Here is a 27,400-nt window from a genome sequence, read left to right on the forward strand (position 1 = left end):
GACATTTTCTGATGGTTCTGTATACACAAACTTGGCTTCATGCACAGAAAAAAATATTTTTTTAAAGATTTACTTTTTATGTGTATGAGTGTTTTGCCCACATGTATGTATATGTACCATGTAGTTGCTTGTGCCTGAGGAACTAGAAACATGTGTTGGTTCCTCTGGAAATGGATTTATAGTAGGTTGTGAGCTGCCAGGTGAGTTCAGAAAACCCAACTTAGGTCCTCTGCAAGAGCAGCATGTGCTTTTACCTGCTGAGCCATCTCTCCAGCCCCAAATGCACAGAAATTTAAAAATATTATATAAAATTATCTTTAGGTAATAAATATATTGTTATATAATAATAAATAGTATGTTACATAATATAAAGTATATGCAAAACAAATGAATTTTGTATTTAGGTTTGGCTCTAATCTCCAATATATCTCATTATGTGTATCTAAATAGAAAAGCAAGCAAACAGTAAAACTTGAAATCCAAAACATTCTTGTTTCCAAGGTGGTTTTTTTTTTTTTGGTCTTTTTGAGACAGGGTCTTCCTGTTGCCCCCGCTATCCTGAAACTCACTATGTAGACTAGGCTGGCCTTGAACTCACAGAGATCCGACTGCCTCTGTCTCCCAAGTGCTGGGATTAAAGGCGTGCGCCACAATGCCCAGCATTGTTTCCAAGTTTTTAAAAAACTTTTTTATCATTATGTGTCTTTTGTGCATGTATGTTCATGCCCCACCCCCTCCACCTTTTTTTGTTTGGTTTGGTTTTGGTTTTGGTTTTTGAGACAAAGTCTCTCTGTAGCCCCAGCTGGCCTGGAATTCGTAGATCAGTCCAGCCTAGATCACAGATATCTATTCCACCTGAGAGTGCTGGGACTAAAGGTGTGCACCACCACACCCAACTCCCAGCACTTTTTCTTTTTTAAACAGGGTCCCCTTATAGCTCCAGCTAATCTGGAACTCCCTAAAGGTGTGCACCACCACACCCAGCTTCCCTGCCCCCAGCCCCTAGGCATTTTTTAATGAAGGATATTCAGCCTATACTTTCTGAAAAAAAATTGTAGGCATTTTTTTTTTTTTTCAGTCTTTTTGAGACAGGGTTTCCCTGTATCCTTAGCTGGCCTGAAACTCTTTTGTAGACGAGGCTCTTTTGTAGATCCACCTGCCTCTGCCTCCTAAGGGCTGGGATTAAAGGCCTGCACCACCACACCTGGCTTGATTTTCTTTTTATCTGTTTGTGTTTTGCTTTATTGTTATAATAAGAATATCTTAGAAAGATAAAAAAAATTGCTGTTTATGCAAGACCCTTATTCTACAAGGTATATGTGATATCCTCCCTCTATAGAATGTTGATCTTGCCTTTAAACATTGACTTCTGTTTGGGGCTGGAGAGATGGCTCTGTGGCTTAGAGCACTGGCTTCTCTTGCAGAGGACCCAGGTTTGATTCCCAGCACCCACATGGTGGCTAAGAGCAGTCTTCAGTTCCAGGGGATCCGATGCCCTCTTCTGACCTCCTTTGGTATTTCATGACATGGGTGCACTTATATACATGCAGGCAATGCACTCATACACATAAAATAAAAGCAATAAATAAAATATAAACATATTTCCAGATCATATCCTTTCCTTCCTCCCAGGATGAAGGATGAGCCAGTATAAAACAACAGTTGTAGTTTATTAAATATAGAAAGAAGCTGGGCGTGGTGAACCCACCCAGCTTTGATCCCAACACTTGGGAGGAAGAGGCAGGTAGATCTCTGAGTTCAAGGCCAGCCTGGTCTGCATAGTGAGTTCCTGAATCCCAGCACTCAGGAAGCAGAGGCAGGTGGATCACTGTGATATCAGGTCAGCCTGGTCTATATAGCTCCAGTTCAGCTGAGGCTACTGGGAGACTGTGTCTCAAAAAACAAAAAATAAAAGATGTTTGAGTTAACCTTTAACATACAATGAATGAGACACATAATTAAATTTTTAAAAATCTTTGTTCCTCGCTTGAAGATCTTTTGAAGTTAAGGGAATCTATTTTTAGAGATTTTGGTTTGTGTGCTCAAATGAAAAGCAGCACCATAGGCCCAAAGCTGTCTATCCTTGCTATAATATCCTAACTTATTTTTGTTCTCATACCATGAGAAGTGCCAAATTGTAGGGACAGGAAAAACAGAGGTCTAGACTAAACATCATTGAATAAGTTTGAATAAGGAGTTTAGCCATCCCTATAATCCGAGCATTCCGAGGCTGAGGCAGGAGGATCAAGAGTTCCAAGCCAGCCTGGGCTACATAGGCAGAGCTTGTCTCAAAAACATAAAAATAAGAGGCTAGAGAGATGGCTCAGTAGTTTGGATTTCATATCCTAGCACCATGTAACAAGCTGGGTGTTCCGAAGATGCCTGTAACTTTAGCTCTGAGGGATCCTATGCACTCTTCTGGCCTCCATGCCCACAGGCACACCCACCTGCATACACACATACATGCAGACATACACAGAGATTAAATATTTAAAAAATAAAATGAAAATGGAAAGTAAACCAAAGAGAATAAAGATTCTAGTGGTATGAAACCAGGAGAATATACAAGTGGATTATTACAAGGAACTGTCTTGTATATTGTGTCCTCTGGCTAAGTATGAGGGCTGTAGGGTAGGCAGTCAGGAGGTTGCAAGGGGGAGGGTGTGGTGTGTGGCAGTGATCAAGACCAGGCTGGAACTCCGTGGCTGACTGTTCTCAGGCAAAGCCAGAAAAGGCAGTCTGGAGGTGGCAAGGGGGAGGGCGGGGTGTGCAGCAATGATCTGGATCAGGCTGGAACTCCATGGCTGACTGTTCTCAGGCCAAGCCAGAAAAGACAATCATGGGGGCTGGGAAGTTAATTGCAGACCCAAATGGTGCTTGACTTCTTACTGAAGAAATTCAGCCAGTTTAGGATAATCTACCAATTGATTAAACTCAGCTAATTATGACTTTAGGGTTCGACTGAATAACAGGACATTTGTGTTTGTGTGTTACCAAGTGGCAGCTGCCTGTCTTCTGTTCTCTTAACTCTTCTCCCTAAAGAAAAGCATATTAAAGCTAGTGGTGCATACCTATAATCCTAGCCACCTGGAAGGCATGAGGCAAGAGGATTTGCTGTGAGTTTGGGGCCTACGTGGGCAACATTGAGTACCAGGCCAGCCAGAGCTACATAGCAAGACCCTGTCTCAAAACCAAACTAAGCCAGGCGTGGTGGCACACGCCTTTAATCCCAGCACTTGGGAGGCAGAGGCAGGCAGATCTCTGTGAGTTCAAGGCCAGCCTGGTCTACATAGTGAGTTCCAGGACAGTTGGGGCTAGAGGACAACGGAAGCATGTTAGAGAATTCTGGGAATTGTAGTTCAATCTATCTAAACCAGAAAGCTGTAACATGATTAAAATCTGTCTGAAGAAAAAGTTATTGTTTAAAGGGCTTTCAATCCTGACTTTTATATTTTTGGTTAATCTAAAAGGAGAATAAAGTCTGACAACATTCAGAAACTTGTTCTTGTCAGTATTCTCTTGGGATCTGCGTTTATCAAATGTTATACATTCTTTATGATAACTACACTGTGTTTGCCTCAGGGTGCTTTTTGACATCACCCAAGAAGATGTTTTGTTTCTGGCTTCGCCTCTGACCTTCGATCCATCTGTTGTGGAAATATTTGTTGCTCTTTCAAGTGGAGCCTGTCTGCTTATTGTGCCAGCTTCTGTCAAAATGCTCCCATCGAGATTAGCTGCTGTTCTCTTTGCCCATCACAGAGTGACTGTTTTGCAGGTACACTTTAGTAACAAATGAAATGTTTTCTCTTGGATTGTTTAATGTTGACTGTTTTAGAAAACACTTTATACTTCTGTAGTTCTTTGCAAAGAATTAATAATCTAGATCATTAAAGTTAGATCTGTTATCTTGTGATCTTATTTGTTTATTTAAAAATGAAAGAGAAATCAGTTAATCATGCCTAGAAAATGATTTATGGTGCATTAATGAAATTGACAGTTAATGGTTATAGTCAGGAGCCATGAGGGGAACATTGGCCCCCTGTGTCAGGAGCAGATCAGAGTATGGGCAGTAGAAAACAGGTGGTGGGGTCCCCTCACAGCCTGATCCTAGCACCCAGTGAATGTATCCTTACCCAGCTTAACCTTCTGTCACTTCCCTCATCTGTAAAATGGCTATAGCAACATCACCACTGTCAGAATCATGAAGCCTAAATGAACTGGGACACATGGACTCCTTAGATAGTAGCTGGTATCCAGTATCTATTACATAAACACCAGCTGTTACCATGTCACCTGCTCTTTCTACAGTACTCTGTGACATGGTGCATGGACACTCCATTGCCCTGACCAGAGTAAACAATTTTGCAGTTAAGCACGAGTCCTGAACTTACCCTATCAAAGTCGATTCAAGGATTTTTAGTTAAACTCTAAGGAAAGAAAAGTTTTCCTAAACCTGGGTATGCTGAGTCTAAGGGCGCCTGAGCCCTAGTGATAGAGACTGTTCCGGTGTAGCTTCACATCTGTTTGTTTGCTTGCTTGTTGGTTGGCTTGTTGGCTGGTGTTTCTACGAATGTACTGTTGTGCTCACCTATGAATGCACATGTGGAGGCTAGAGAGAGATGTCAGCCATCTTCCTCAACTGCTCTTCATCTTTTGTTTTTAAAATAAGTAATTTGTTGAGAATTTCATACATGCATATAAAGTGTTTTGATCAAATCCATGCCCATTCCCTCCAACTCCTCCCATATCTCTGATAGCTTGCATGCACTCTTTCTTCTTTATTTCTTTATATGGGGCTACTCTAACATTGCCCTCTCTGAAGAGGTAATCCTAAAATCTTTTAAGAATGAGATACAAGCTCCCAAACACTTTCAACATTTTTGGCCTTTGGAACAGAGTATGCTGCTAAGAGGCCCAAGGACATTTTGACTTTTAGCCAAGAACCTGGCTACTTTTCTGTGGGGTCTTTTTACCCTAACTGCCTAGCCAATTCCTACCTCCTATTCTTATCACATCATCCTCTGAAGAGGTTACCCAGATTGCCAGTAGAGAATAGGGACGCAGACCGCTCTGGCTTCTTCCAATAAAAACATTTTTAAAATACGCATTTGAGGGCTGGAGAGATGGCTTAGTGGTTCAGAACACTGGCTGCTCTTTCAGAAGACCCAGGTTCGAATCCCAGCACCCACATGGCAGCTAGCAACTATAACTAACTCCACTTCCAAGGGATCCGACAGCCTCTTCTGTCCTCCGTGGGCATTGCACAACATGGGTGCACTTACCTACATGCAGGTAATACACATGCACATAAAAATAATAAATAAAATATATATAAAAAAAAAATATGTATTTGAAAGTCTATAGTACATATCTAGGTGGTACCTCTGATAGACCTAGCAGAGGGCAGAGGATCAAGAATTTGAGACCAGCCTAGGCTACATAACAGTTTCCAGGTCTGCTTGGGCTATATATAAGACCCTATATTAAAAAGAAAGAGTATATGGAGCACAGGCCTTACAATATTACATTATAAATGGTTAAAAATAATGGAGAGAATCAGTGAACTTATTTATATGTATCATAATACAAAGATATCTTAGTTAAGTGTGCAGTTGCTCTGAACTTTGGGTTTTATCTGTAAGTGGAAAAAGTATTCATTTAGTAGAAGGGAAAATAGGTAGTATAACATAGTATGTATATAAAATAGGTAGTATAACATAGTATGTATATGTGTCCTACTCTTTGCAGGTACTGTAAAAAAATACTTCAAAGTAGGTGGCTTATAAATAGCAGAAATTTCTTATAGTTCTAGGGCCTGGGAAGCCTATGATCAAGGCACCAGCTGATTCAATGTGAGGTACAGGCATGCTCACTACTTCATGGACTGCTGTCTTTACTGTATTTTCATGTGTTGGAAGGCAATGGGCATCTTTTGGACATCCTTTTATAAGGGCACTAATGCTGTGCTTGAGTGCTCTGTATTGTCGAGGTAATCCAACTCTCACCTCAAAGAGAATAAGAAATAGTTTATTCTGGAGCCAAATATGAGTGACCATGGCCTGGATCACAGGATTTGGGTTGCCCAAAATATCATGTTTCTAATGGTATAGTTGCAGAGCAAAAGAAATTAATAAATCAAGGCACTTTTCTGATGCATTGATGGAAACATCAGATAGGCGGACACAGCAAAGTGCTCTAGGCCTCAGATACTATCTGATGATATTCGTAGCTTTTGAGTTAGTGGGAGCTAGTAGTCTGTTAATAAACCCTGAGAGGTTTCAAGTGATAGTCACAGGGATGTTAGGACAGACACAGAGGTTGGAGATTAATGACTACTAAAGGGGACTAAAGATAGCCCAAGATAATTTGGCCAGGAACTGCAACATTCCACCCTCACACAAATGAAGTCAATCAGCCTTGTAAAATCTGTAACATAGATGAGACCTTTTTCCTCAGGACTTCAGTTCATAATATATATAACCAAATTCCTTCAGTTCTGTTTTCTTGAGGGCTGTCGTTTCAGTGCATAAGATTTTTGTTTGCTTGCTTATTTATTTAATTAAAATTATTTATTTATTTTTTATGTGTATGAGTGTATTTCCTGCATGTGTGTTAGTGTACCCCTGTCATGTAATGCCAGCAGAGATCAAAAGGCGTTGGATTCCCCTGGAACTGGAGACAGTTGTTAGCCAACAACTGGAAACGGTTGTCCTTAACTCCAGTTCTAGGGGAATCCAAAGCCCTCTTCTGACCTCTGCAGCATTGCACGACACAGGTGCACTCACATACATGCAGGCAATACACTCATACACATAAAATAAAAATAATAAATAAAATTTAAAAAAAAACAACAAAAAACTATGCTAGCATGCTTGATGAATGAATGCTTTTCCCAAGACTGGGAATAAGGCAGGGGTGCTTGCTTCTGCCACTCTGTTTAGCATTATTCTGGTGGGGCCCACCAATGCAACGAGGAAAAAGGAGAAGAGGAAGAAGAAGAGGGAGAGGGTGATGATGGTGCCAATGATGAAGAGAAGGAACTTCATATGCAGATAGCATGCTCATATTTAGAAAAATAGGGGAGGCAGGAAGGGGAAGAGAATACCAGGATTAATGAACACTTTTAGCAAATCTGGAAGATTAAAGCTCAATATAAAAAGATCAATTGTAGCCAGGCATGGTGGTGCACATGTTCAGTCCCAGCATTTGGGAGGCAGAGGCAGGTGGATCTCTGTGTTCACATAGAGAGTTCTAGGCCCTCTGGGGCTATAGGGACACTCTGTCTCAAAAAGACCCAAAAATTTAAAAAAGATCAGTCATACATATATACTATATATGTATATATACACACACGTATGTATATATATATTCATACACATTTCTATATATGTCTGTTTTAAAGAAATGTCTAAAGTAAAATCAAGAAAATATTTCTTTACAATCACATCAAAAATAACAAAATAGGAATAAGTTTAAAGAATAGCAAGATGTAGTCTCTGAAAACTATGTAACATTGTTGATAAAAATGAAAGACCTAAGTAAACAGGCATTTCATGTTTATGGGTAGAAGTTTCAATATTGTCAAGAGGGCAGTTTTCACTAAGTCCATATATAAATATATTAAACATAGCATGTACCAAAATTCCAGTAGACTTTTTGTAGAAATCGAACCTAGATTTTATATAGAAATGGAAAATCCATTTATGCATTTTTTTATACAATGGAATACCACAATAAAAAGAAGTGAATTGTTTATATACACAGTGACATAGGATGAATTGTGAACTGTTTGTTCGTACAATGACAAAGGATGAATTGTAAGATATTTATTTATTTATTTATTTGCCTATTCAAGTTTTTTTGTAATTTGTTTTTTTGAGATAGTCTTACTTTATAACTTTGTAGCTTACCCTGGCCAGGAACTCACTATGTAGACCAGGCTAACTTCAGACTTGGGATAGTCCTCCTGGCTCAGCTTCTCAAGTGCTAGAATCACAGGTATGAACCACCATGCCTAGCTTGCAAAAACATTTATAGTAAGTGAAGAAAGTCAAGTGAAGTGTGGTTTTCTATTTATATAAAGTTCTAGAAGTTGTCAACTGATCCCTTGTGACAGGGAATAGATTAGAAGTTGTCTGGAGAAGCATCCAGTAGAGGGAAGAATGGCTATAGGTAATTTTTTTTTTCTTTTTTGGTCTTTTTGAGACAGGGTCTCCCTGTAGCCCCAGCTGTCCTGGAACTCACTATGTAGACCAGGCTGGCCTTGAACTCACAGAGATCCGCCTGCCTCTGCCTCTGGAGTGCTGGGATTAAAGTTGTGCACTACCATACCCGGCTGCTATAGGTAATTTTAAGGCTGATGTTCATTACTGTGGTCTGGGTATTTGTATCCCTTCGGAATTCACATACTGAAGTCAGCACACACTGCTTTTGCAGAGGACTTAGGTTTAATTCCTAGCACCCACATGGAGGCAGATAACTGTCCTTAATTCCAGTTCCAGGGTATCTGATGCGTTCTTCTGGCCTTCATGGCACATAGATGGCACACATACATGTGTGCAGGCCAAATACTGATAAAAATAAATCTCTAAAAAAATGATATTAAATTGTATACTTAAGCTGGAAAGACTTGGAGGACTGAAGTAGGAGTTTTGTGGCTAGTTAGGGCTATGCACTGAGTGTCAGGCCAGCCTGGGCTAAACAGTGAAACTCTGTTTCAAAAATTCTTACTAAATAATATACTTAATAGTTTGTTGTTTGTTTCTTTTGAAACTGGGTCTCATGTAGCCTAGGCTGGCCTTAAACTTGCTGTGTATCTGAGGATGACCTTGAAATCCTGATGATCCTGCCTCCATCTCCCACGTGCTGGATTACAGGTGTACTCCTTGCCCAACTCTTAATATTTTATGTCAGTTATAACTCAGTGAAGCTGTTAGAAATCTTTGTTCATATGATTTTGCTTGGGCACATTCTAAAACCCTTTTATATATTTTCTGGACATAGAGCTAATGGGAAAGGAAAGATAAATTGATGTTCAGGTCTTTAATACTTTTAATTTTTTTAAAACTGTAACTTTAAAAAATTTTTTTATTATATTTATTTTATGTGTATGAGTGTATTACATGTGTGTATATAAGTGCACCCATGTTATGCATTGTCCCTGAAGGTCAGAAGAGGGTGTCAAATCTCCTAGAACTGGAGTTATAGACAGTTGTTAGCTGCCATGTGGGTGCTGGGAACCAAACCTGGGTCTTTTGCAAGAGCAGCTAGTACTAACTGCTGAGCCATCTCTCCAGATCCTAATCCTTTTCATTTGAAATCTTTTCTTGTAAACTATAGGGCTGGGGATATAGATCAGTGGTAGAGTGATTATCTAGCATACATGAGGCCATGGGTTTGATTTCTAGTACTATGAGACAAAACAAAGTAATAAAACATAACTAATATTTTTGCTTCCTTGTTTGCTAAGGCAATCTCTATACATGTTTTTAAAACAATGCTTTCCTCAGTACTTCAGTAGTTTTCTAAATAGGATTGATCATTTGAAAAATACAGCCTTGGGACTAGCTCAGTGGTTAAGGGGACCCTTGATCCCCAGCACCCACATCAGATGGCTCATGAACACCTGGAACTCTGAGGCCTTTGACGCCTCCTTCTTGTCTCTGCAGGCACACACACATACACATAAATAAAAACAAATAAAAAAAAGATAAATACAGACTTAATCTCCATGTGAGCTCCAAGTGTAAAGCTTGGATGCGTTATTTTAGAGTTTACTCTTTAAGAAGGAAGGGGAGCATTAAAGGGTTTTAATGTGTTTACAGGTAACACCAACACTGCTGAGAAGATTTGGATCTGGGCTCATCAAGTCAACTGTTTTATCAACCAGTACCTCCCTGAGGGTGCTGGCGCTTGGTGGTGAAGCCTTTCCCTCACTGAACACTCTCAGAAGCTGGAGAGGGGAAGGCAACAAAACACAGATATTTAACATTTATGGCATCACAGAGGTGTCGAGTTGGGCAACGTTTTACAGAATTCCAGAGGAGATTCTTAACTCTACTTTGAAGTAAGGGTTTTAAGCATACTATCTAGAAGGGAGAGGACATGTTTTTTTGGGATCTTAACATTAAGATTGGGTTTTAAAAACATTTTAATTGATTCTTTGAGGGGTTTTTTTTTTTTTTTTTTGGTCTTTTTGAGACAGGGTCTCCCTGTAGCCCCAGCTGTCCTGGAACTCACTATGTAGACCAGGCTGGCCTTGAACTCACAGAGATCCGCCTGCCTCTGCCTCCCTAGTGCTGGGATTAAAGGCGTGCGCCACCACGCCTGGCTATGATTCTTTGAGAATTCTATGCAATGTATTTTGATCATATTCAGACCCTGTTCCCCATCTCTTCTCAGACCCACCTCCCTTACTCCTTGCCCCTTCAAGTCTGCTAATTTTTTTAGGGCCTATGGATTCTAAGTTGTATTCCCCAAATGCCCTTGGATGTGGGTCCATTCCCTGGACCCTCATCAACTTACCCAGTGCCATACCCTCAAAGAAAACTGAGTCTCCTTCTTCCAGCAGCTGTCAATCACTGATAGATTCTTATTTGGGGCTGGGGCTTCTTGCCCACCTCCCTATCCATGCTGGGGTTTTGTTACACTGGGGATTTTGATTTTTGTTTGATGCTGATAGTCGAACTGGATTCCATGCTAAAAACACCCTCTGCCACTGAGCTACATTCTTAACTCTTATAAGAGATCTTTGACAGGCACTGCAGTAATAATTTTAAAAATGCTCTTTTTTTTAAGGCCAGGCGTGGTGGTGTACGCCTTTAATCCCAGCACTCGGGAGACAGAGGCAGGAACTCTATGAGTTCCAGGCCAGCCTGGTCTCCATAGTGAATCCAGGGCCGCTAGGGCTACAGGGAGACCCTGTCTCAAAAAGACCAAAAAAAAAAAAAAAAATTTAAATTAAAAAATGCTGTTTTTGCTGTAACATACATGATATCCTTTCTACCTCCCCTTTTTCTCTTGCAGTCTTTGAATTGTACTATAATCTAATTTTCTTCTTTATTTGGCATAGTGTGATTCAAATACATTGGGAAATATTCTATTCAAATGTAAATTTTAAATCTGCTCTGGGTTGTGTTTTTCATAGACACGAATTGCCTATACAGCTGGGATCGCCAATATTTGGAACAGTAGTCGAAGTCAGAGATGCAGATGGTTTCCCAGTTCACGAAGGCACTGGCCAAGTATTTTTAGGTTGTTTTATATTTGTTGATTGAGAATAATTTTTTTTCAAAAAGAAAAAATCAGATATGCTTATTTTATTTTCTTGATGTTTTTATGTCCACTGTATTTTTCAGTGATAAATTTTATTTTTTTCATAATCATGAACCGTGTAATGTTTATGTAAGTTATATCATGTGCAGTTTCTAATTTAAAACATAACTTGGACTGTTAGCATTTATAGAAAAAACTGTCTAAGTATTCTAAATATTTTTTAAAATCACACATTTTTAGAAATAAATTTTATTTATCCCTTTGTTAATTTATTGGTTGTGATATCATCAAGTAGCAGTAAAAGTTAGCCTCATTTTTAATATATATATTCAAATTTTGCTTTTTAGTAGTTGAATATTGAGGTTATTTCTGATTTTGATATTGTTAAATAGAATTTCATTGGATTTTTATGACATTGGAGTTTTTATCTTTGGAAGGTGGGAAAAACAGAGTGTGTTTTCTTGATAATGAAATGACAGTACGTCTTGGCACCATGAGAGCCACAGGAGACTTTGTGACTGTGAAAGATGGAGAAATATTTTTCCTGGGACGAAAAGATAGCCAGATCAAACGTCATGGCAAACGTCTTAACACTGAACTTATACAACAGGTAGAACTGTGTAAATATTGAATATCTACTCATACATTAGGCAGAAGAGTCAGCTGCTATCAGTTTTCTATGCTGGATTCTCTCTCAGTATCATCTTTATATTAGTAATGAATTACAGTAAAAAATAAAGTACTGGGTGTGGTGACACATGCCTGTAAACAGCACTCAGGAGGCTGAGGCAGAATGATCTTGAGTTCAAGGCCAGCTTGAGCTACTGTCTTAAAAAACAAAAACAACAACAAAATGTAGTAAAAGCATGGATGATTCAATGTCATGAAGATACTTTGTTTTATTTTGTTTTGGAGACAGGTCTGTTTATGTCTCCATAGGTCTGAAACTCTGAGTTTTCCTGCCTTAGTCTTTCTAGTGTTGATGTTACAGGTGTGAATCACCAAGCCTACCTGGAGATGGCTGTTTTAAAAATAAGTAACAAAATAGATTTTGAGATGAAAATACATTGGTTTATTTGCTTTTGGATGTATTATTACATGTATTATTACTATTTTTAAATTTTTGATTTATTTTTATTTTATGCATACGGGTGTTATGCCTGCATGTATATAAGTGCACCCGTGTTGTGCAGTGCCTCAGAGGACAGAAGAGGGTATTGGAGCCCCTGGAACTGGAGTTTTGGATGGTTATTAGCTGCCATGTGGGTGCTGGCATTCGAACCCAGGTCTTCTGCAAAAACAGCCAGCGCTGTTAGCCAATGAGCCATTTCTCCAGCCTTGAATGTATTATTTTTGAAAACTGTTAAGAACTCTATGTCCTAGTAGTAAATGACAATAGCAAATGATTGTTTTTGTTTTTTTTTTTTTTTTTAGATCCCTGGTATTTTCTGGAAGTTAGTTCAGCTGTAATGATTTTAGAAACAAATTTGAGCATTTAGGAAGTTCCTTTTTAAATGCTCCCATTAGTAAATAAGGATAATCTCTCTATAGGTTGCTGAAGAACTTCAACAAGTGGAATCCTGTGCAGTTATGTGGTATAATCAGGAAAAATTAATTCTCTTCATAGTATCCAGAGATGATTTAATAAAGGATTGCGTTTTAAAAGAATTGCAGAAACATCTTCCAAATCATGCCATCCCTGATGAAATTGTGTTGATTAATACTCTACCATTTACATCTCATGGTAAAATAATTTAAAGTGGATACATATACAAATGTTTGTTATGAGGAACTGATACAGCTCCAGAGACAAAACAGTCTCATGCTGTGTCTGCAAGGAAGGAAACCTAAGAAAACAGGTGTGTGTGTGTGTGTGTGTGTGTGTGTGTGTGTGTGAGAGAGAGAGAGAGAGAGAGAGAGAGAGAGAGAGAGATAAAGAAATTCAATCTGCGTTTTGAGGCCTGAAAACCAGGGAGCCAGTGATATAAATCCCCCAGGCAAGGCATGAGGACATGAGATCTCCCAACTCCGTGAGGAGGAATAGGGGATGAATTTCCCCTTCTTTTGCCTTTTGCTCTGTTCTAGCCCTCAAGGGATGGGCTATTACCCAACCAATTTGGGAAGGCAGTCTCCTTTTCTGAGTTCACTGATTTCATATGTTAATCTAAACCTGAACTACCCTTATAGGTGCACCCAGAAACAGTGTTTAATTAACGTTTAAATTGTGAACCAAAGCTATGACCCACTCAAGTTGACATATAAAATGAAGCACCACAATGGTAGAGGTAAAACTGCTGGGTACTATTGAGCTTCAAATTATACTTTTTTGATGACAGGATCTTGCTATGTATTTCAGGGTGACACACATCTCTAATCCTAGCATTGGGGAGGCTGAGGCAGGAAGATTGCCAAGTTTGACACCAACCTGGGCTGCATAGTAAGACCCTGCCTTTTTAAAAAAGGTATGGGGCCAGTGAGATACTCAGCTGGGAAGAGTGCTTCTTGTACACACCTCATGGTCTGAGTTCAATAACCAGATCCCATGGTGGAAGGAGAGAACCAACTCCTGAAAGTTGTGTTCTGACTTCTGTGGAGGGAGGGTAGGTGGTGGGGGACTGGCAATACAGTTTTAAAAGTATGTTATATGTTGATCACTGTGTTACAGAGCTTTCCCAGTGTTATTTTCATTTAACACATACTTCAAAATGTAATAATTGCTGTTGCCAATATGTTTTTAGAATTTTTATTATGATTTTTTGGAGACATGGTCTCAATATATAGCTCTGGCTGTCTGGAACTCACTATGTAGACCAGGCTGGTTGAACTCACAGAGATCCACCTGCCTCTGCCTCCCAGGCACTGGGATTATAGATGTGTACCACCTTGCCTGGCATGTTTTTAAATTTTTAAAAAAGATTTTTAGTTAACATAAAAAATAATGGACTTCATTATGATGTTTACATACATGTATCATTGTACCTTGCTCATATTCAGCACCCCCACTTCAGCCCTCCCACCAAACACTATGTCTTCAGCTCTTTAAATGAGATAAACAGCATCTCCTTGCCTCTTATGTGCCATTCATGGTATTCTTGTAGTATTGACCTAGTTTCTTCAAAATTGATTATCTATGACCAACTCGTCTAATGATTTCTAAACTTTACAGTGAAAAGTGTGTGTGACTGAGAGACACAAAATGACTCTGGGATGAATTTGTTTATTTGCTTACTTATGGGGTTAGGACCTGTGCATGCTAAGTACATGCTCTTCTGCTGAGCTGTATCCTTAGCCGCATGGTTAAATTTTAAATGTTATTTTAAAACATGTTATTTCTTTTTATATTAAGGCAAAATAAATTTTTCTGAGTTAAACAAGATATATTTAGAATACCTAAACTCACAGCCTAAGAATAAACTCTGTGGAAAAGAGGAACTTTGGGAAAAATTACAGTATTTATGGAAGGTATGACTTCTTAAATGCAAATTTATTTTTATAGAGTGTATTTAAGGAAATTTTAGCATCCCTAGTAAATCAGTAAAAAAAAATTAAGAATGTTGCTGCTGCCCAGGTGTCAGGTGGTATACCTTTACTGATTGTTTGTGCTAAAATAAAGGCTAGGTTGTTTTATTAAATGCCTCACAAAAAAATTCACTGAAAGTGAAAGGGTCAAAAAAAGTGCAAATATCCACTTGCCTATGTGGACCTGACTTCTCTGGGAGAGGCAGGTGCAGTACCACCAGTCTTGCCAGAGCTGTGGAAACAGTTAAGCCATGTTGGACTGTCTATTGCACTTTGAATTATCTCCTTAGTCCCAAGAAACCTGTAGTAGCAGCATCTGTGTTTCTGTTTGAGGGATTTTTTTCAATGTGTGTGTCTCAATAGGTAAGTAAATTTGCTTAGATAAAATACAGATTTTTTTTTCTTTTTCTTAATGGTTCTGTGAAGAGGATGTATTTGGTTTGTCTTTTAAAATAAAGGATATGTAGGAGAAATTCTCAACACTCCACTTTTCCTGTAAAGCAATCTTGGCTTACATGAAGTAGTTGAGGATTGATATTATCTTCATAGTAGAGAATATTAGCTAGTGTATTAAGGGCTTATAATTGATAAAGCAGATTTTTTTGTGACCCTCCTTATTTTTAAGATAGAAAACTGCCCTAAAGGAAAGTGTATTTTGCATTGTAGAGTGAATTTGTGACAAAATTGGTATCATAATGATGCTTATTAATATAGAGAAAATGATCTTAGATTTGATTACTGACATTTTTTTTCTGAATTTTTATGTCACTGTCTTTGGGGTGGGTACTGCCATCTCTCTGTCTTCCTTACTTGTAAGTGATGGAGTCTTTTGACTTGGGCCTGTCACCATTTCCCCCTTCCCTCATCTCTAGTCTGTTTTGAGTCTCCCAGAAGATGCCTTGAAGGTTCCAGATGAATCACTCTTCTTAAATAGTGGTGGAGATTCCTTGAAGTCCACATGGCTCTTCAATGAGATTGAAAAGCTTACTGGTTCATCCATACCTGGGCTTCTGGAAATTATTCTCAGCAGTTCCATCCGAGAGGTTTACAACCACATCATTCAAAGTGTGTTTACAGATGAAGACCTGAAAATCAACCAGAGTTATGCCACAAAAAGGAAATTCAGTGACATTAATCAAGATAAAACCATTGGAAAACTTTCCCATCAGAAGTCTGCCTTGCCTTTAAGTTATGACAGTGAAACAAATGCTTTTATTGCACTGAGCAGAGGGAGTCAAATCTTGTTACAGACTAACACTCAGAATTGGAAAAGCTTAGATCCTCCAGTTCTTACTGAAAAGTTGAAAGACACACAGGTTTCTCAGGAGGGGAAACCTGTGGTAAAGACTGAGAAGATGGTGTTGCGTGTGAGGTGGACATCAGACACAGGCAAGTGTGTTGACGCTTCCCCTCTGGTGGTGATACCAGCTGCTGATAAGTCATCCACAACTGTGTATATTGGCTCCCACTCTCATAGAGTGGAGGCAATTGACCTTTACTCAGGAAAGATGAAATGGGAACAGCTTTTAGGAGATCGAATTGAATCTTCAGCATGTGTATCTAAGTGTGGAAACTTTATTGTAGTGGGTAAGTTTCTGATTTTGAAGTTTTTAGAGTTAGATTGATTTATAGAATGCTGATAAGACCAAGTTAAGTTTTAAAGAAAACTGTGGTTGTTTTGGTTTTTGTCAGAGGAATGGCTAACTGATTAACAGTGGCCTGGGGTCAGAGTCCTGGATGTAAACTTACTTCTGTAGTTGCTCTAAGCCCTGTGAGACTTAGAACTTCAGTTTTCACATGCGTAAAGTGGGAACAAGAATAAAACTTGTTGCTGTGTCACACATTGTGCCAAAATCCATGGCTGACAGCATCAAATACTTTTTTCTTACTTACTTCCTGGGTCAGGAAGTTTGGAGTCTCTTACCTGGTGGTGGTCAAGGTCTCATGCATCTACGTATGCATCTAAAAACTTTACATGGAGTGGAAAATATGCTTCAAAGATGGCTAATTCACATCGCTGTTAGCAGAAGATCTCAGTTCTTAGCTAGTTTTTGCTGAGAAGCATCAGGTCTTGCCACTTGAGCTTCTCTGTAGGCTGCTTAAATGTCTGCACAGTATGGTAGCTAACTTCGCTCAGAGTGGGTAATCCCAGAGAAGTCACAGGAGTAACATGGTACCTTCTGTGACCTAGTCTCTGAAACTAGAGACCATCGTTTTTGTTTAGTTCTGCTCAATAGATACCACGAAGTCCAGCCCATGTTTGAGGGGAGAGAATTAGTCTGTATCTCTTGAAGAACATCTAAGCATTTGTGGTTGTACTTTAAAACCACCACATCAAAGTAGTTTGGAGGAGGATTAAGTTCACTTCATGAATCCACTAGTGCAGCATAAGGTACAAACAAAGCTCTGAGTGATGGTTACCAGCCGCAGCTGTTTTCATTAAGATTAAGGTGGCTTTTACTTTCCTAGGAATGTGGAGGTCCCACCTAATGTCTATCTGCACCAGTCATTTTTATCCCCCAACTACATTAAGTTGTATTCCATATACTCATGGATTCTGTCAAAGCTTTTCAGACCAGATGTTTAGCTAAGAGCATATTCCTACATACACTGTTCTGGCTGAGATCCACTTGAATTTGATCCTTTCAGTTTAAACACATTTTGAAAAGTATAGTTAGGACATTTTCGGTTATACAATGTATATGATGCAGTTGTACAGTAAATATAAGTTCTGGAGCAGTTCCCATCCTTAAAATCAGCACACTGAGAACCCTATTTGTATCTTGTATGTCTAAACTCAATGCCTATAATCATTCAGAACTTTAAATTATTTTTATTAACAAAATCCATACAAACTTGCTGTTGTCTGTTTTTCCATTTTGGCAGGTGTGTATACATCACATAACCATTACTGTAACCAAGAGTCCTTAACTCCAAAAATTTCATGTGCTGCTTTGTAGTCACTCCTCCCTCTATTTCTCTTTTCTGCTCATCAATTTTGCATTTTACAGAAGATACAAATGAAATCAGGCTGTGTTGGCTTTGATTGTGGCTCTTCCTAGCACAGTGGCTTGAGGTTTAGCCATCCTGCTGCATGGCTCATTATTAATACTTAGTTTGGGTGGGTGTATTATGGTCTGTTCATCCATTCACATTTGGGTTATTCCAGGCTTGGTAATTATAAATAAGTCTGCTGTAAAACATTTATGAATGAGCTTTTGTGTAAACATAAGTTTTAATTCCATTTGGGTCAATACCTAGCAAGGGAGGGCTGATATACTATATGGTTAAGTGTATGGTTAGGAGCATATTCCTACATATGCTGTTCTGGTTGAGATCCACTTGAATTTGATCCATTTTAAACATATGTTGAAAAGTATAGTAAGGAAATTTTCAGTTACACAGTGTATATGGTACAGTTGTCAGGACTGCACCAAGTTGTTACAGAACACTGCCAAGCTGTTGTCTGAAACAGCTGGACAGTTTTGCATTTCCATCATCAATGTGTGAGCAGTCCAATTGCTAGGACTTTGTATTATGTTTCTAATGTTTTTTTTTTCTTCCATTCAAATAGTTGTAAAGTAGTATTTCATAATGGTTTAACTTGCATTTCCCTAGTGATTAAAGGAGTTGAGCCATTTTTTATGAGCTTGTTTGCTATTTGTGTATCTTTTATGCAAGGTCTGTTTAAATCTTGAACTTATTGTTGTTTTTTGAAACATTTTTTGAAAATTTTTTGAAAAATTTAAATCCTCATTGTTGTTTTTTGAAAATTAATTAATTATTTTTTAAAATTTTTGTCTTTTTGAGACAGGGTCTCCCTGTAGCTCCAGCTGTCCTGGAATTCACTGTGTAGACCAGGCTGGCCTGGAACTCACAAAGATCCACCTGCCTCTGCCTCCCAAGTGCTGGGATTAAAGGCGTGCACTGCCACTCCCAACCAAATTTATTTTTATTTTATGTGTATGAGTGATGAATGTTTTTCCTGCATGAATGTTAAGTGTACTATGGGTGTGCAGTACCTACAGAGGCCAGAAGAGGGCATCAGATCCCCTGGAACTGGAGTTACAGGAGATTGAGAACAGCCATGTGGATGCTGGGAAGTGAACCCAAGTCCTCTGCAACAGCAATAAGTGCTTTTAACCACTGAGCCATCTCTTCAGCCCCCTGGTTTTAATTTTTTTGAAACATGGTTTCACTATATAGGCCAGACTGGCTTTGAACTTACAACCTTCCTGCCTCAGCCTCCCAAGTGCTGGGATTATAGACCTGTACCACCATGCCTGGCTAACATAGTGTCTTCTGAAAAGAGGTTCTTAATTTTGATAAACTCCAATTTATCTTTTTATAAAAATTGGGCTGGAGAGCTGGCGCAACTGTTAAAGGCTCAAGGCTCACAACCAAAAAGACAAAAATGGGTCATGCTTTTGGTGTCCTATCTAATAAATTTGCATACCTCAAGTCACAAAAAAAAATTCTTTTGGATTTTCTTTTGGAATTGAACTGAACTAAAAGAAAATTTTTATTGCCTGCTGAATCCTGGAAGTTCTGCTATGAAAAAATTCCTCATCACTGATACATTACTACTGTCTAGCCATTGCCAGGTAAAAAGATGGCACAAGAAGTATCTTGGAAATTGAATCTCAAGTGAGAGCAATGACCATGGCCATGGGTAGAGCCAGGTGGCATGTAGGCAAATAAAATTGTCCTAATAGCTGTCCTCAGAATTGATCTGATTTACGTGCACCCAGGTATCTTTAGTGACCATCATCTTGTAGGTTTTTTACCACTTGTACTTGACTGCATCAAGGTCTGGGATCCCTGCACTACCTTCTACATGGCCACAAGCTGGGAAAAGCAGCTTAGTGCAGTTACTAAGAATATAGGCTTGTCTGGAACCTTGATCTCTTAGATTGAAATACTGACTCTGTTGCATAGTAACTTTTAATTTTTTCCCTAGTAAGGTAATCTATTTCATTGTTGTCATCCATAAAAGTGTGGCTGTAATCCTGCTTGCTTCACTGTGAGGATTAAATGAGCTAGCAGACATAAAATATTTAAGAAAGTAAGCTGGAGATGTAGCTCAGTTGGTAGAATGCTTGCCTAGCTAGGGTTCAGTCCCTAACACTGCATTAACCAGGTGTGATGGTGTACACCTGTAGTCCCAGCATCAGGAGGTGGAGGCAGGAGAATCAGCAGGTCATCCTCTCCTACATAGAGTATCTGAGGCTAGCCTGAGCTAAAGACCCCATCTCAAAGGAAAAAGAACCTGACACATAGAAAATGTCCAATAAACTGTTACTAATGCTAGCATTTCCTGAACAGCTGTGGGCTGAGCAACTATCCTCATTGTATTATTATAATGACGCTTGAAGTAGGTAAATCCACATTAGGAATAATAATTGGAGGCTCAGTGATGCTCGGTAATCTTTCCAGTGACAGCCATGATGAGATTTGAATTCAGTTCTGTAACAGCTTCTCCCACAGCATGTGTCATTGTTTTCTTGGTATGAAATACTTTATTGCACATACCTTTATTTATTTAGTATGTGTATATGCACATGTATGCATGCCACAGTGTGCACATGGAGGTCAGAGGGCAACTTATAGGAGTGATTCTCTCCTTCTACCGTGTGGCTCTCAGAGATAAAACTTAGGTCCTTGGGCTTTGCAGCAAGCCCCTTTAACCTGCTGAATTATCTTGCTGGTCTATAGTACTTTTGAAAATAAGGGACTGTTGGATGTTGTGGCATTTGCCTTTAACTCTAGCACTTGGGAGTCTAAGGCAGAGGATCTCGAGTTCAAGGCCAGCCTGGGCTATGTAGTGAGGGTACAGGGTGGGTAGGTAACTGTTAAGTATTTTACACAGGTGACTACTGTTCAGTTTCTGCTTTATGTTGCTAAAATTTAAATCACATGAGTGAACAAATATATATGAAGAACTTGAATATAAATTGTCATGATTTAACCTATAGAATCATTTGATTGGGCTGGAGAGATGGCTCAGTGGTTAGTAGCACTTCTTGCTCTTCCAAAGGACTCTAGGTTGGTTCCCTGCACCCATATCAGGTGGCTCACAAATACCTGTAACTCTAGCTCCAAAGGATATAATGCTCTCTTCTGGACTCTGGGCATCCGCACACATGTGGCATTCATACACCCATAACAATAAATCTTAAAAAAATATTTTGTGTTGACTTCAGTCTCATCTTTTATATTTTGTTTCTTAAAGGCTGTTATAATGGAGTAGTTTATGTTCTAAAAAGTAACACTGGAGAAAAATATTGGATGTTTACTACTGAAGATGCTGTCAAAAGCTCACCAACAATGGATCCAACCACAGGACTCCTTTACATTGGATCTCATGATCAGCATGCATATGCTCTAGATATTTATGTAAGAATCCATTTCATCAGCCCCACACCATAAACAGAAGAGTGGCAAGTAACTGTTAGATGCAGTTGGGTCTGGAAACAGGTGTTAACTATTGCCCAAGGATAACAGTTGGTCTGGAGAGAAGTGATTATTAAATCTTAGTATCTTTTAGATGTTTTTAGCTTCCTTTCAAATAATTTTTGAAATATAAAGAACTTTATTTTTATATCAGAGGAAAAAGTTATATCAGAGAAAATCAGAAAGTAAAATAGCAGTAAGATATTTTAATACCTAATTATGAAAATATAAAAATTTGTGCAAAAATTAGAAAATTAAAAGAAGCAAGAATTTGTTTTGAAAAAATAACTGAATGAATCAAAACCCATAAGTATAGTAGAAGTAAAGAGCAAATATAGAAAAACAAAGACTCAGATAGAAAAACAAAAGCAAGGGTCACAAACACACAGGACCTCCAAGAAGTGGCTAGCAAGACTTTGAGACCTTTTCAGGGTGAAAATCAGAAACTAGGAGATTACAGAAATAATTACAGAAAGCATGAGAATGATAACACTGAATGCTGAGGAGTGGCAGGAGCTTGTGTAACTCCTTGAAGCCTCCGTGGAAAAAGTTGGTAGAATGCTCACCTAGCATGCTTGAAGCCTTGAGTTGGATTCCTAGCACCACATAAACCAGATGTGGTAGCACATGCTTGTAATCCCAACACTCAGAAGGTGGAAGCAGGAGGATTAGTAATTCAGTGTCATCCTTGGCTACATAGTGAGTTTGAGGTCAACCTGGGCTTCATGAGACCCTGCTTCCCAGTACCCACATGGCAGCTAACAACTGTCTCTAACTCCAGTCCCAGGGGATCCGACAGCCTCTTCTGACTTCTGTAGGCATTGCACAACATGGGTGCACTTACCTATATGCAGGCAATACATGCATATACATAAAATAAAAATAATAAAAATTGGAAAAATTGAAAAAGAATGTGCACTGTGACACACTAAATAAATAAATAAATAAATAAGATTAAAAAATCCAGTTGGCTATGTAGGTAAGTTTTATATCCTTTGATCAGTAAATTTTTTTCTAGGATTCAATCCTTACAAAATAATCAGAAACACAGACCAAGCTGTTTTATAGTATTGAGTATCAAGTAGAGAGATAATTTTGTTTATTTGGAATATAATGTATTAAATTATGTTTCAGTCATTTTATAAAGTCAATGAGAGAAACATGATGTCAGAGTTGAAGATTCATTTATATTAGCACTTGAGGGCACATACCCACCACTGAAAGATCAAAAAGGGAAAAAATACTAAATACTCAAATAATAACAGTATCTCTGAGTTATGTGCCAGAGAGAGACCAGGAGAAGAGGGAGGGGAGGAGAGGGAAGGAGAGGAGAGGAAGAGGAAGAGGGAGGGAGGAGGGGGAAGAGAGAACTGAAGAAAAACCTGTAGTCCTTTGGATGGTGGTTTGTAGCTCAGTAGTGTAGCATCTGGAAGGCTACACTACTGGCTCTCCCCAGCACCTCCAGAAGAACCAAAATAAGCAAAAACTTCATTAGTCAAACAGAATAACGTCATGGGAGGTGGGATTTGTTAAGCAATGGCAAATCCAATTAATTTGCATGCTTCTTTGCAGGCGAAGAGGTGTATCTGGAAGTTAACGTGTGGAGGCGCTGTGTTTTCCTCTCCGTGTTTAAGCCTGACTCCCCACCATTTGTACTGTGCTACACTGGGAGGACTTTTAATGGCTGTAGATCCTGTAGGCATAAAAACAAGACAATTTTATTACTTATCTTTATGTTTTTAATTTTTGCTTTGGATTTTGAACGTTTGAGTACTTTTCAGTTACGTATAATCCATGTATTACTGAGCCACATTGTGAGTACCTGGAAAAATGAGAAAATCTTTCATGTTTTTATTTTTTGTTTTGTTTTGTTTTATTTCCTCTGAGACAGGGTCTCCCTGTAGTCCCAGCTGGCCTGGAACTCGCTATGTAGAGCAGTCTAGCCTCTATCTCACAAACATCTACCTGCCCCTGCCTCCTGAGTGCCTGGATAAAAGGTGTGTACCACCATGCCCTGTTAAAACTTTTAAAAATTAAGGGCTCGAGAGATGGCTCAGCAGTTAAGAATACTTGCTGTTCTTCCAGAGGACTGAGGTTTGATTCCCAGCCCCCACAAGGTGGCTAATAATCATCTGTAACCTCAGGTTCAGGGGGTCCAACACCCTTTTCTGGCCTCTGTGGGCATTGCACACCTGTGGTGCACTTACATATATACAGGCAAATACTCATACACAAAATAAAAAACAAACTATTTTAAAAATAAACATTTTTAAATTATTTAAATTTTTATTTATTTATGTATTTATTATATGTACATGTACCTGGCTTATTTTAACTTTTTTAGACAGGATTTTCTTGTCATATTAAGAACTTCTGTATTGTAGGGCTAGGTGGTGTTATGTTTTTCTGATTTTTTTTTTTTTTTTTTTTTGTTTTTTTTTGGGACAGGGTCTCTGTAGCCCCAACTGTCCTGGAACTCACTATGTGGACCAAGCCGGCCTTGAACTCACAGAGATCTGCCTGCCTCTGCCTCCCGAGTGCTGGGACTACAGGCGTGCACCACCATGCCCGGCACTTTTTTCTAATTTTTAAAATTGTTTTTCTGTACAGAGCTAGGTCTTATATGCTAGTTTTCCTTTGTTTTGTTTTGGGTTTTTTTGTTACTGCTTTTAGACGGGTAATTGATTAGTAGAACAACTTTAAATGCTGTGACTTGCTTTTTGCCATGACAGGCTACTGGGAGCATAATGTGGAAACACTCCTGTGGGAAGCCACTCTTCTCTTCCCCACAGTGTTGCCAACAGTATATTTGCATTGGCTGTGTAGATGGCAATTTACTCTGCTTTACTCACTTGGGAGAGCAGGTAAAATGTTCTGATTCTGTTTTGTATATCTTTTCTCCCCAGGCACTGGAGTTAACCCAGGGTCTGGCTCTTTCATGATCAGCAAGTGCTGTGTCACTGAGCTATAGTCTCCTTTTCTTATTTTATCCCTCCCTCCCTCCCTCCCTTCCTCCTTCTCTCTGTCTCTCCCTCCATCCCTCGCACATGTATGTTGTGGGATGTGCATGGCTGTGTGTATTCGTGTTTGAACGTGTGGGGCACAAGCATGGGCATGCATGTGTGCGTGCGTGCGTGCATGCATGCTGCACACCTCGAGTGGAGGCCCAAGGTTGACTTTGATTCTCCACCTTACATATTGAGGCAGGTTCCTCTGCTGAACCCTCAGTTTGCCTTTTTGGTCAGTCTGGCTTGCCAGTTTGCTCAGGAGGTTCCCTATCTCCTCTTCCCACGTGTTGGGATTACAGGTAGGCCACCATGCCCAACTGCCTCTTAAATGGGCTCTGAAGATCGGACTTCAGTCCTCACACTCGCATGACAAGGTTTTTCTGCAAAGCTGTCACCCCCAGTTTTACGCATCTTTCTCAAAAGCACAGTTTGTGTCAACAACTGATAAAAAATTTTAAGCATTTATTGTTCAGCTCCCTCTGTTAAGATTAGTTCTGTTTTAATTGTTAAGTCTTAGGTTTCTGTTTATCTTAAATTTTATTTATTGTGTGCATATGTGTATGGGTGCAGGTGCACATGCTACCATGTGGGTATGGAGATCAGGAGATCAGAAGATAACTCTGAGGAGCCGGTTCCCTCCTTCCGCCCTGAGTTCTAGGGATCAAACTCAGGCTGTCAGGCTTGTGTGGCAAGCTCTTCTACCTGCTGAGCCATCTTGGGGCTGTTCTCTTATTTTTTTGTTGTTATACTTCTGCCATCTCTCCTAATTTTAAAAATCTTAACCAATTTCTACTCAGTTTTATTTTAGCTTCTGTAGAAGCTATAATTGTTTTAAAGGCCCTTGCTTATAAACATGAAATCTCAAACCTCATATACAACCAAAACTATTGTGGCATTCCCATTCCTAAGTCTTGACTGTAGGCTTCTTGTGGGTTAAATTAGCTCTTTCCTTGGGAACACAGTTTCTACTTCTGTATTTACAAATCATTGCCATTTACGGCATTTACGGTTGTTGATTTGGGGATCATTTTTGATGTTTCAAGTGCAGGAGCTCCAATAGCTAAGCCCCTCACTGATGACTGGGCTGGCTGGATGCTTTCATTCTATAGCCCCCTTCATCACCCTGTGGTTCCTTTGCTCTGGGCAACACATAATTACCTGTGAAGAAATGCTTGCCTTATTTTTATTTACAATAGATTCCTTAGAAGATGCACACATTGTTACTGTTTTATTTTTAAACCTCAGAAAAATGAAAGTGAATTCTTGTTTTTTGGCTTTTTGTCTGCCTGTTTGTAGTCCAGGCTGGCCTAGAACTTGAGATCCCCCTGCTTTTATAGATATGCACTACCATGCCCTGCTGACAATGATTTTATACAAGTCAGAGACAAAACTAAGATTAAAAATCATATTTTTTTCAGGGCTGGAGAGATGGCTCAGTGGTTAAGAGCACTGGCTGTTCTTGCAGAGGACCTAGGTTAGATTCCCAGCACCCACATGGCAGCTAATGACTGTAACTCAGTTCCAGGGGATCCAACACCTTCTTCTGAACTCCTCAGGTGTTGCACAACAGGGGTGCACTTACACACATGCAGGCAATACACTTAGACACATAAAAACATAAAATATTTTTTAATCATATTTTGCAAATATACCATTTTTCATCTTTTTTTGTTATACTGCTATGGCTGTACTTTTGTTATGTTCTTTACGGTGTTGAGGATCAAACCCAGGGCCTCTCTGGCACTGAGCAGTATAACCTTAGGATATATCCCCTCCCCCTTTTTTTTCTTTTGAGATGGGTATTCCAAAGTTCCTCAGAAGGTCTTGAACCCTTGATCCCCCTGCCTCAGCCTCCCAAATAGAGTAGCTGGGATTCTAGTCCTATGCTACCAGGCCCTGCTTACTATGAATTTGTAAATACTACTTAGACTTACATCTTTTTCTCCTGTGTCTGTTCATCAAAATAATAGTAGACAGGTTTATCTGAAAGCATATAATATATAGCCACACAGCAGAGACAAAACTCACAGATACTTTTGTCTAAAGCTCTAAATTATTACATGTAAACTTATCTTTTCAACCCAATTCCTTCTCCATTTGGAAAACTTGAGTAAGATACTGCTTTTTTCTTTTTCCCCTTAGGGCAAGGTTTGGTACCCAGGGCTATAGGCGTGCTAGTTAACTGCTGTACCATTGAGCACCATCCTCTGTCCAAGATTCAGTTTTTAACAAGATACGTCCAAAACCTGCTGCAGTTTTATGTTTGAACTCAGTGTCTCTGAACATCCCAGTAATAATTCTCAAGTGTCTCCTGTGTGTTCTAGTGTCTCTTGTCCTGGATGTTGTTGCTAGGACAGAGGTCTAGGATGAGGTGCCAACTTCTCAGAATCAGTCCTTCTCCTCTGTGTGCAGAGTTGCCAAATACGCTACACCTCTTGCGTTTGTATTAATAAATCTTGCAGAACTTTAAGGAAGTATTGTCACAGCTAGATGAATTGATCGTCATCCCTCTTCTCCTTGAAAGGTTTGGCAGTTCTCTGCTGGTGGACCAATCTTCTCATCCCCGTGTATCTCCTCATCACAAGAAATATTTTTTGGTTCCCATGATTGCTTTATCTACTGTTGTAGCATGAAAGGTCAGCTCCAGTGGAAATTTGAAACTACATCAAGGGTATATGCAACGCCTTTTGCTTTCCAGCACCACAGTTCCAACAGTGAGACACTGCTGGCAGCGGCATCTACGGATGGGAAGCTGTGGATCTTGGAGTCTCAAACTGGACAGCTGCGAAGTGTGCATGAACTTCCTGGAGAAGTCTTCTCTTCTCCTGTGGTCTGGGAATCAATGCTTATAATTGGGTGCAGAAATAATTATATTTACTGTCTGGATTTATTGGGTGGCAATAAAAAATAAGTGTAGTCTCTATAAGTATATATTTGAGAGATGGTTGGAAATATGTTATCATAGATGTGGATAGTTTTATATTAAAGATTTATATTTTGGTTAAGAAATTTGTCTACTATATTTTATAGAGAACAAATGTATTTTACTTCCTGTGGGAGCAGCAAAAGCTTTTAGGAGGAGAGGACAAAATATCTCAATATATTTATTAGCTCCTTTTTTATTTTTGTTTTTGAGATAGGGTCTC

General features: G+C 39.2%; 1 protein-coding gene across 2 annotated transcripts in view; it reads left to right on the forward strand.

Moving 5' to 3' along the window:
* Positions 1-27,400, forward strand: part of Aasdh (aminoadipate-semialdehyde dehydrogenase) — a 39,315-nt gene extending 11,915 nt beyond the window's left edge. Inside the window, exons 5-15 of one of the 2 annotated variants that reach the window (XM_008833298.3) lie at positions 3,583-3,775; positions 9,825-10,066; positions 11,147-11,253; positions 11,712-11,884; positions 12,826-13,018; positions 14,621-14,736; positions 15,666-16,380; positions 21,026-21,189; positions 22,819-22,941; positions 23,979-24,110; positions 26,779-27,400. In XM_008833298.3, the coding sequence (XP_008831520.1) occupies positions 3,583-3,775; positions 9,825-10,066; positions 11,147-11,253; positions 11,712-11,884; positions 12,826-13,018; positions 14,621-14,736; positions 15,666-16,380; positions 21,026-21,189; positions 22,819-22,941; positions 23,979-24,110; positions 26,779-27,165 (2,545 nt within the window). In that variant the 3' untranslated portion in view covers positions 27,166-27,400. The remainder of the gene's footprint in view (positions 1-3,582; positions 3,776-9,824; positions 10,067-11,146; positions 11,254-11,711; positions 11,885-12,825; positions 13,019-14,620; positions 14,737-15,665; positions 16,381-21,025; positions 21,190-22,818; positions 22,942-23,978; positions 24,111-26,778) is intronic. The other variant, XM_008833299.3, reaches the window with a different exon arrangement.

Source organism: Nannospalax galili, unplaced genomic scaffold (assembly GCF_000622305.1).
Source record: "Nannospalax galili isolate Female #2095 unplaced genomic scaffold, S.galili_v1.0 scaffold433, whole genome shotgun sequence".
NCBI classification, from domain to species: Eukaryota; Metazoa; Chordata; class Mammalia; order Rodentia; family Spalacidae; genus Nannospalax; species Nannospalax galili.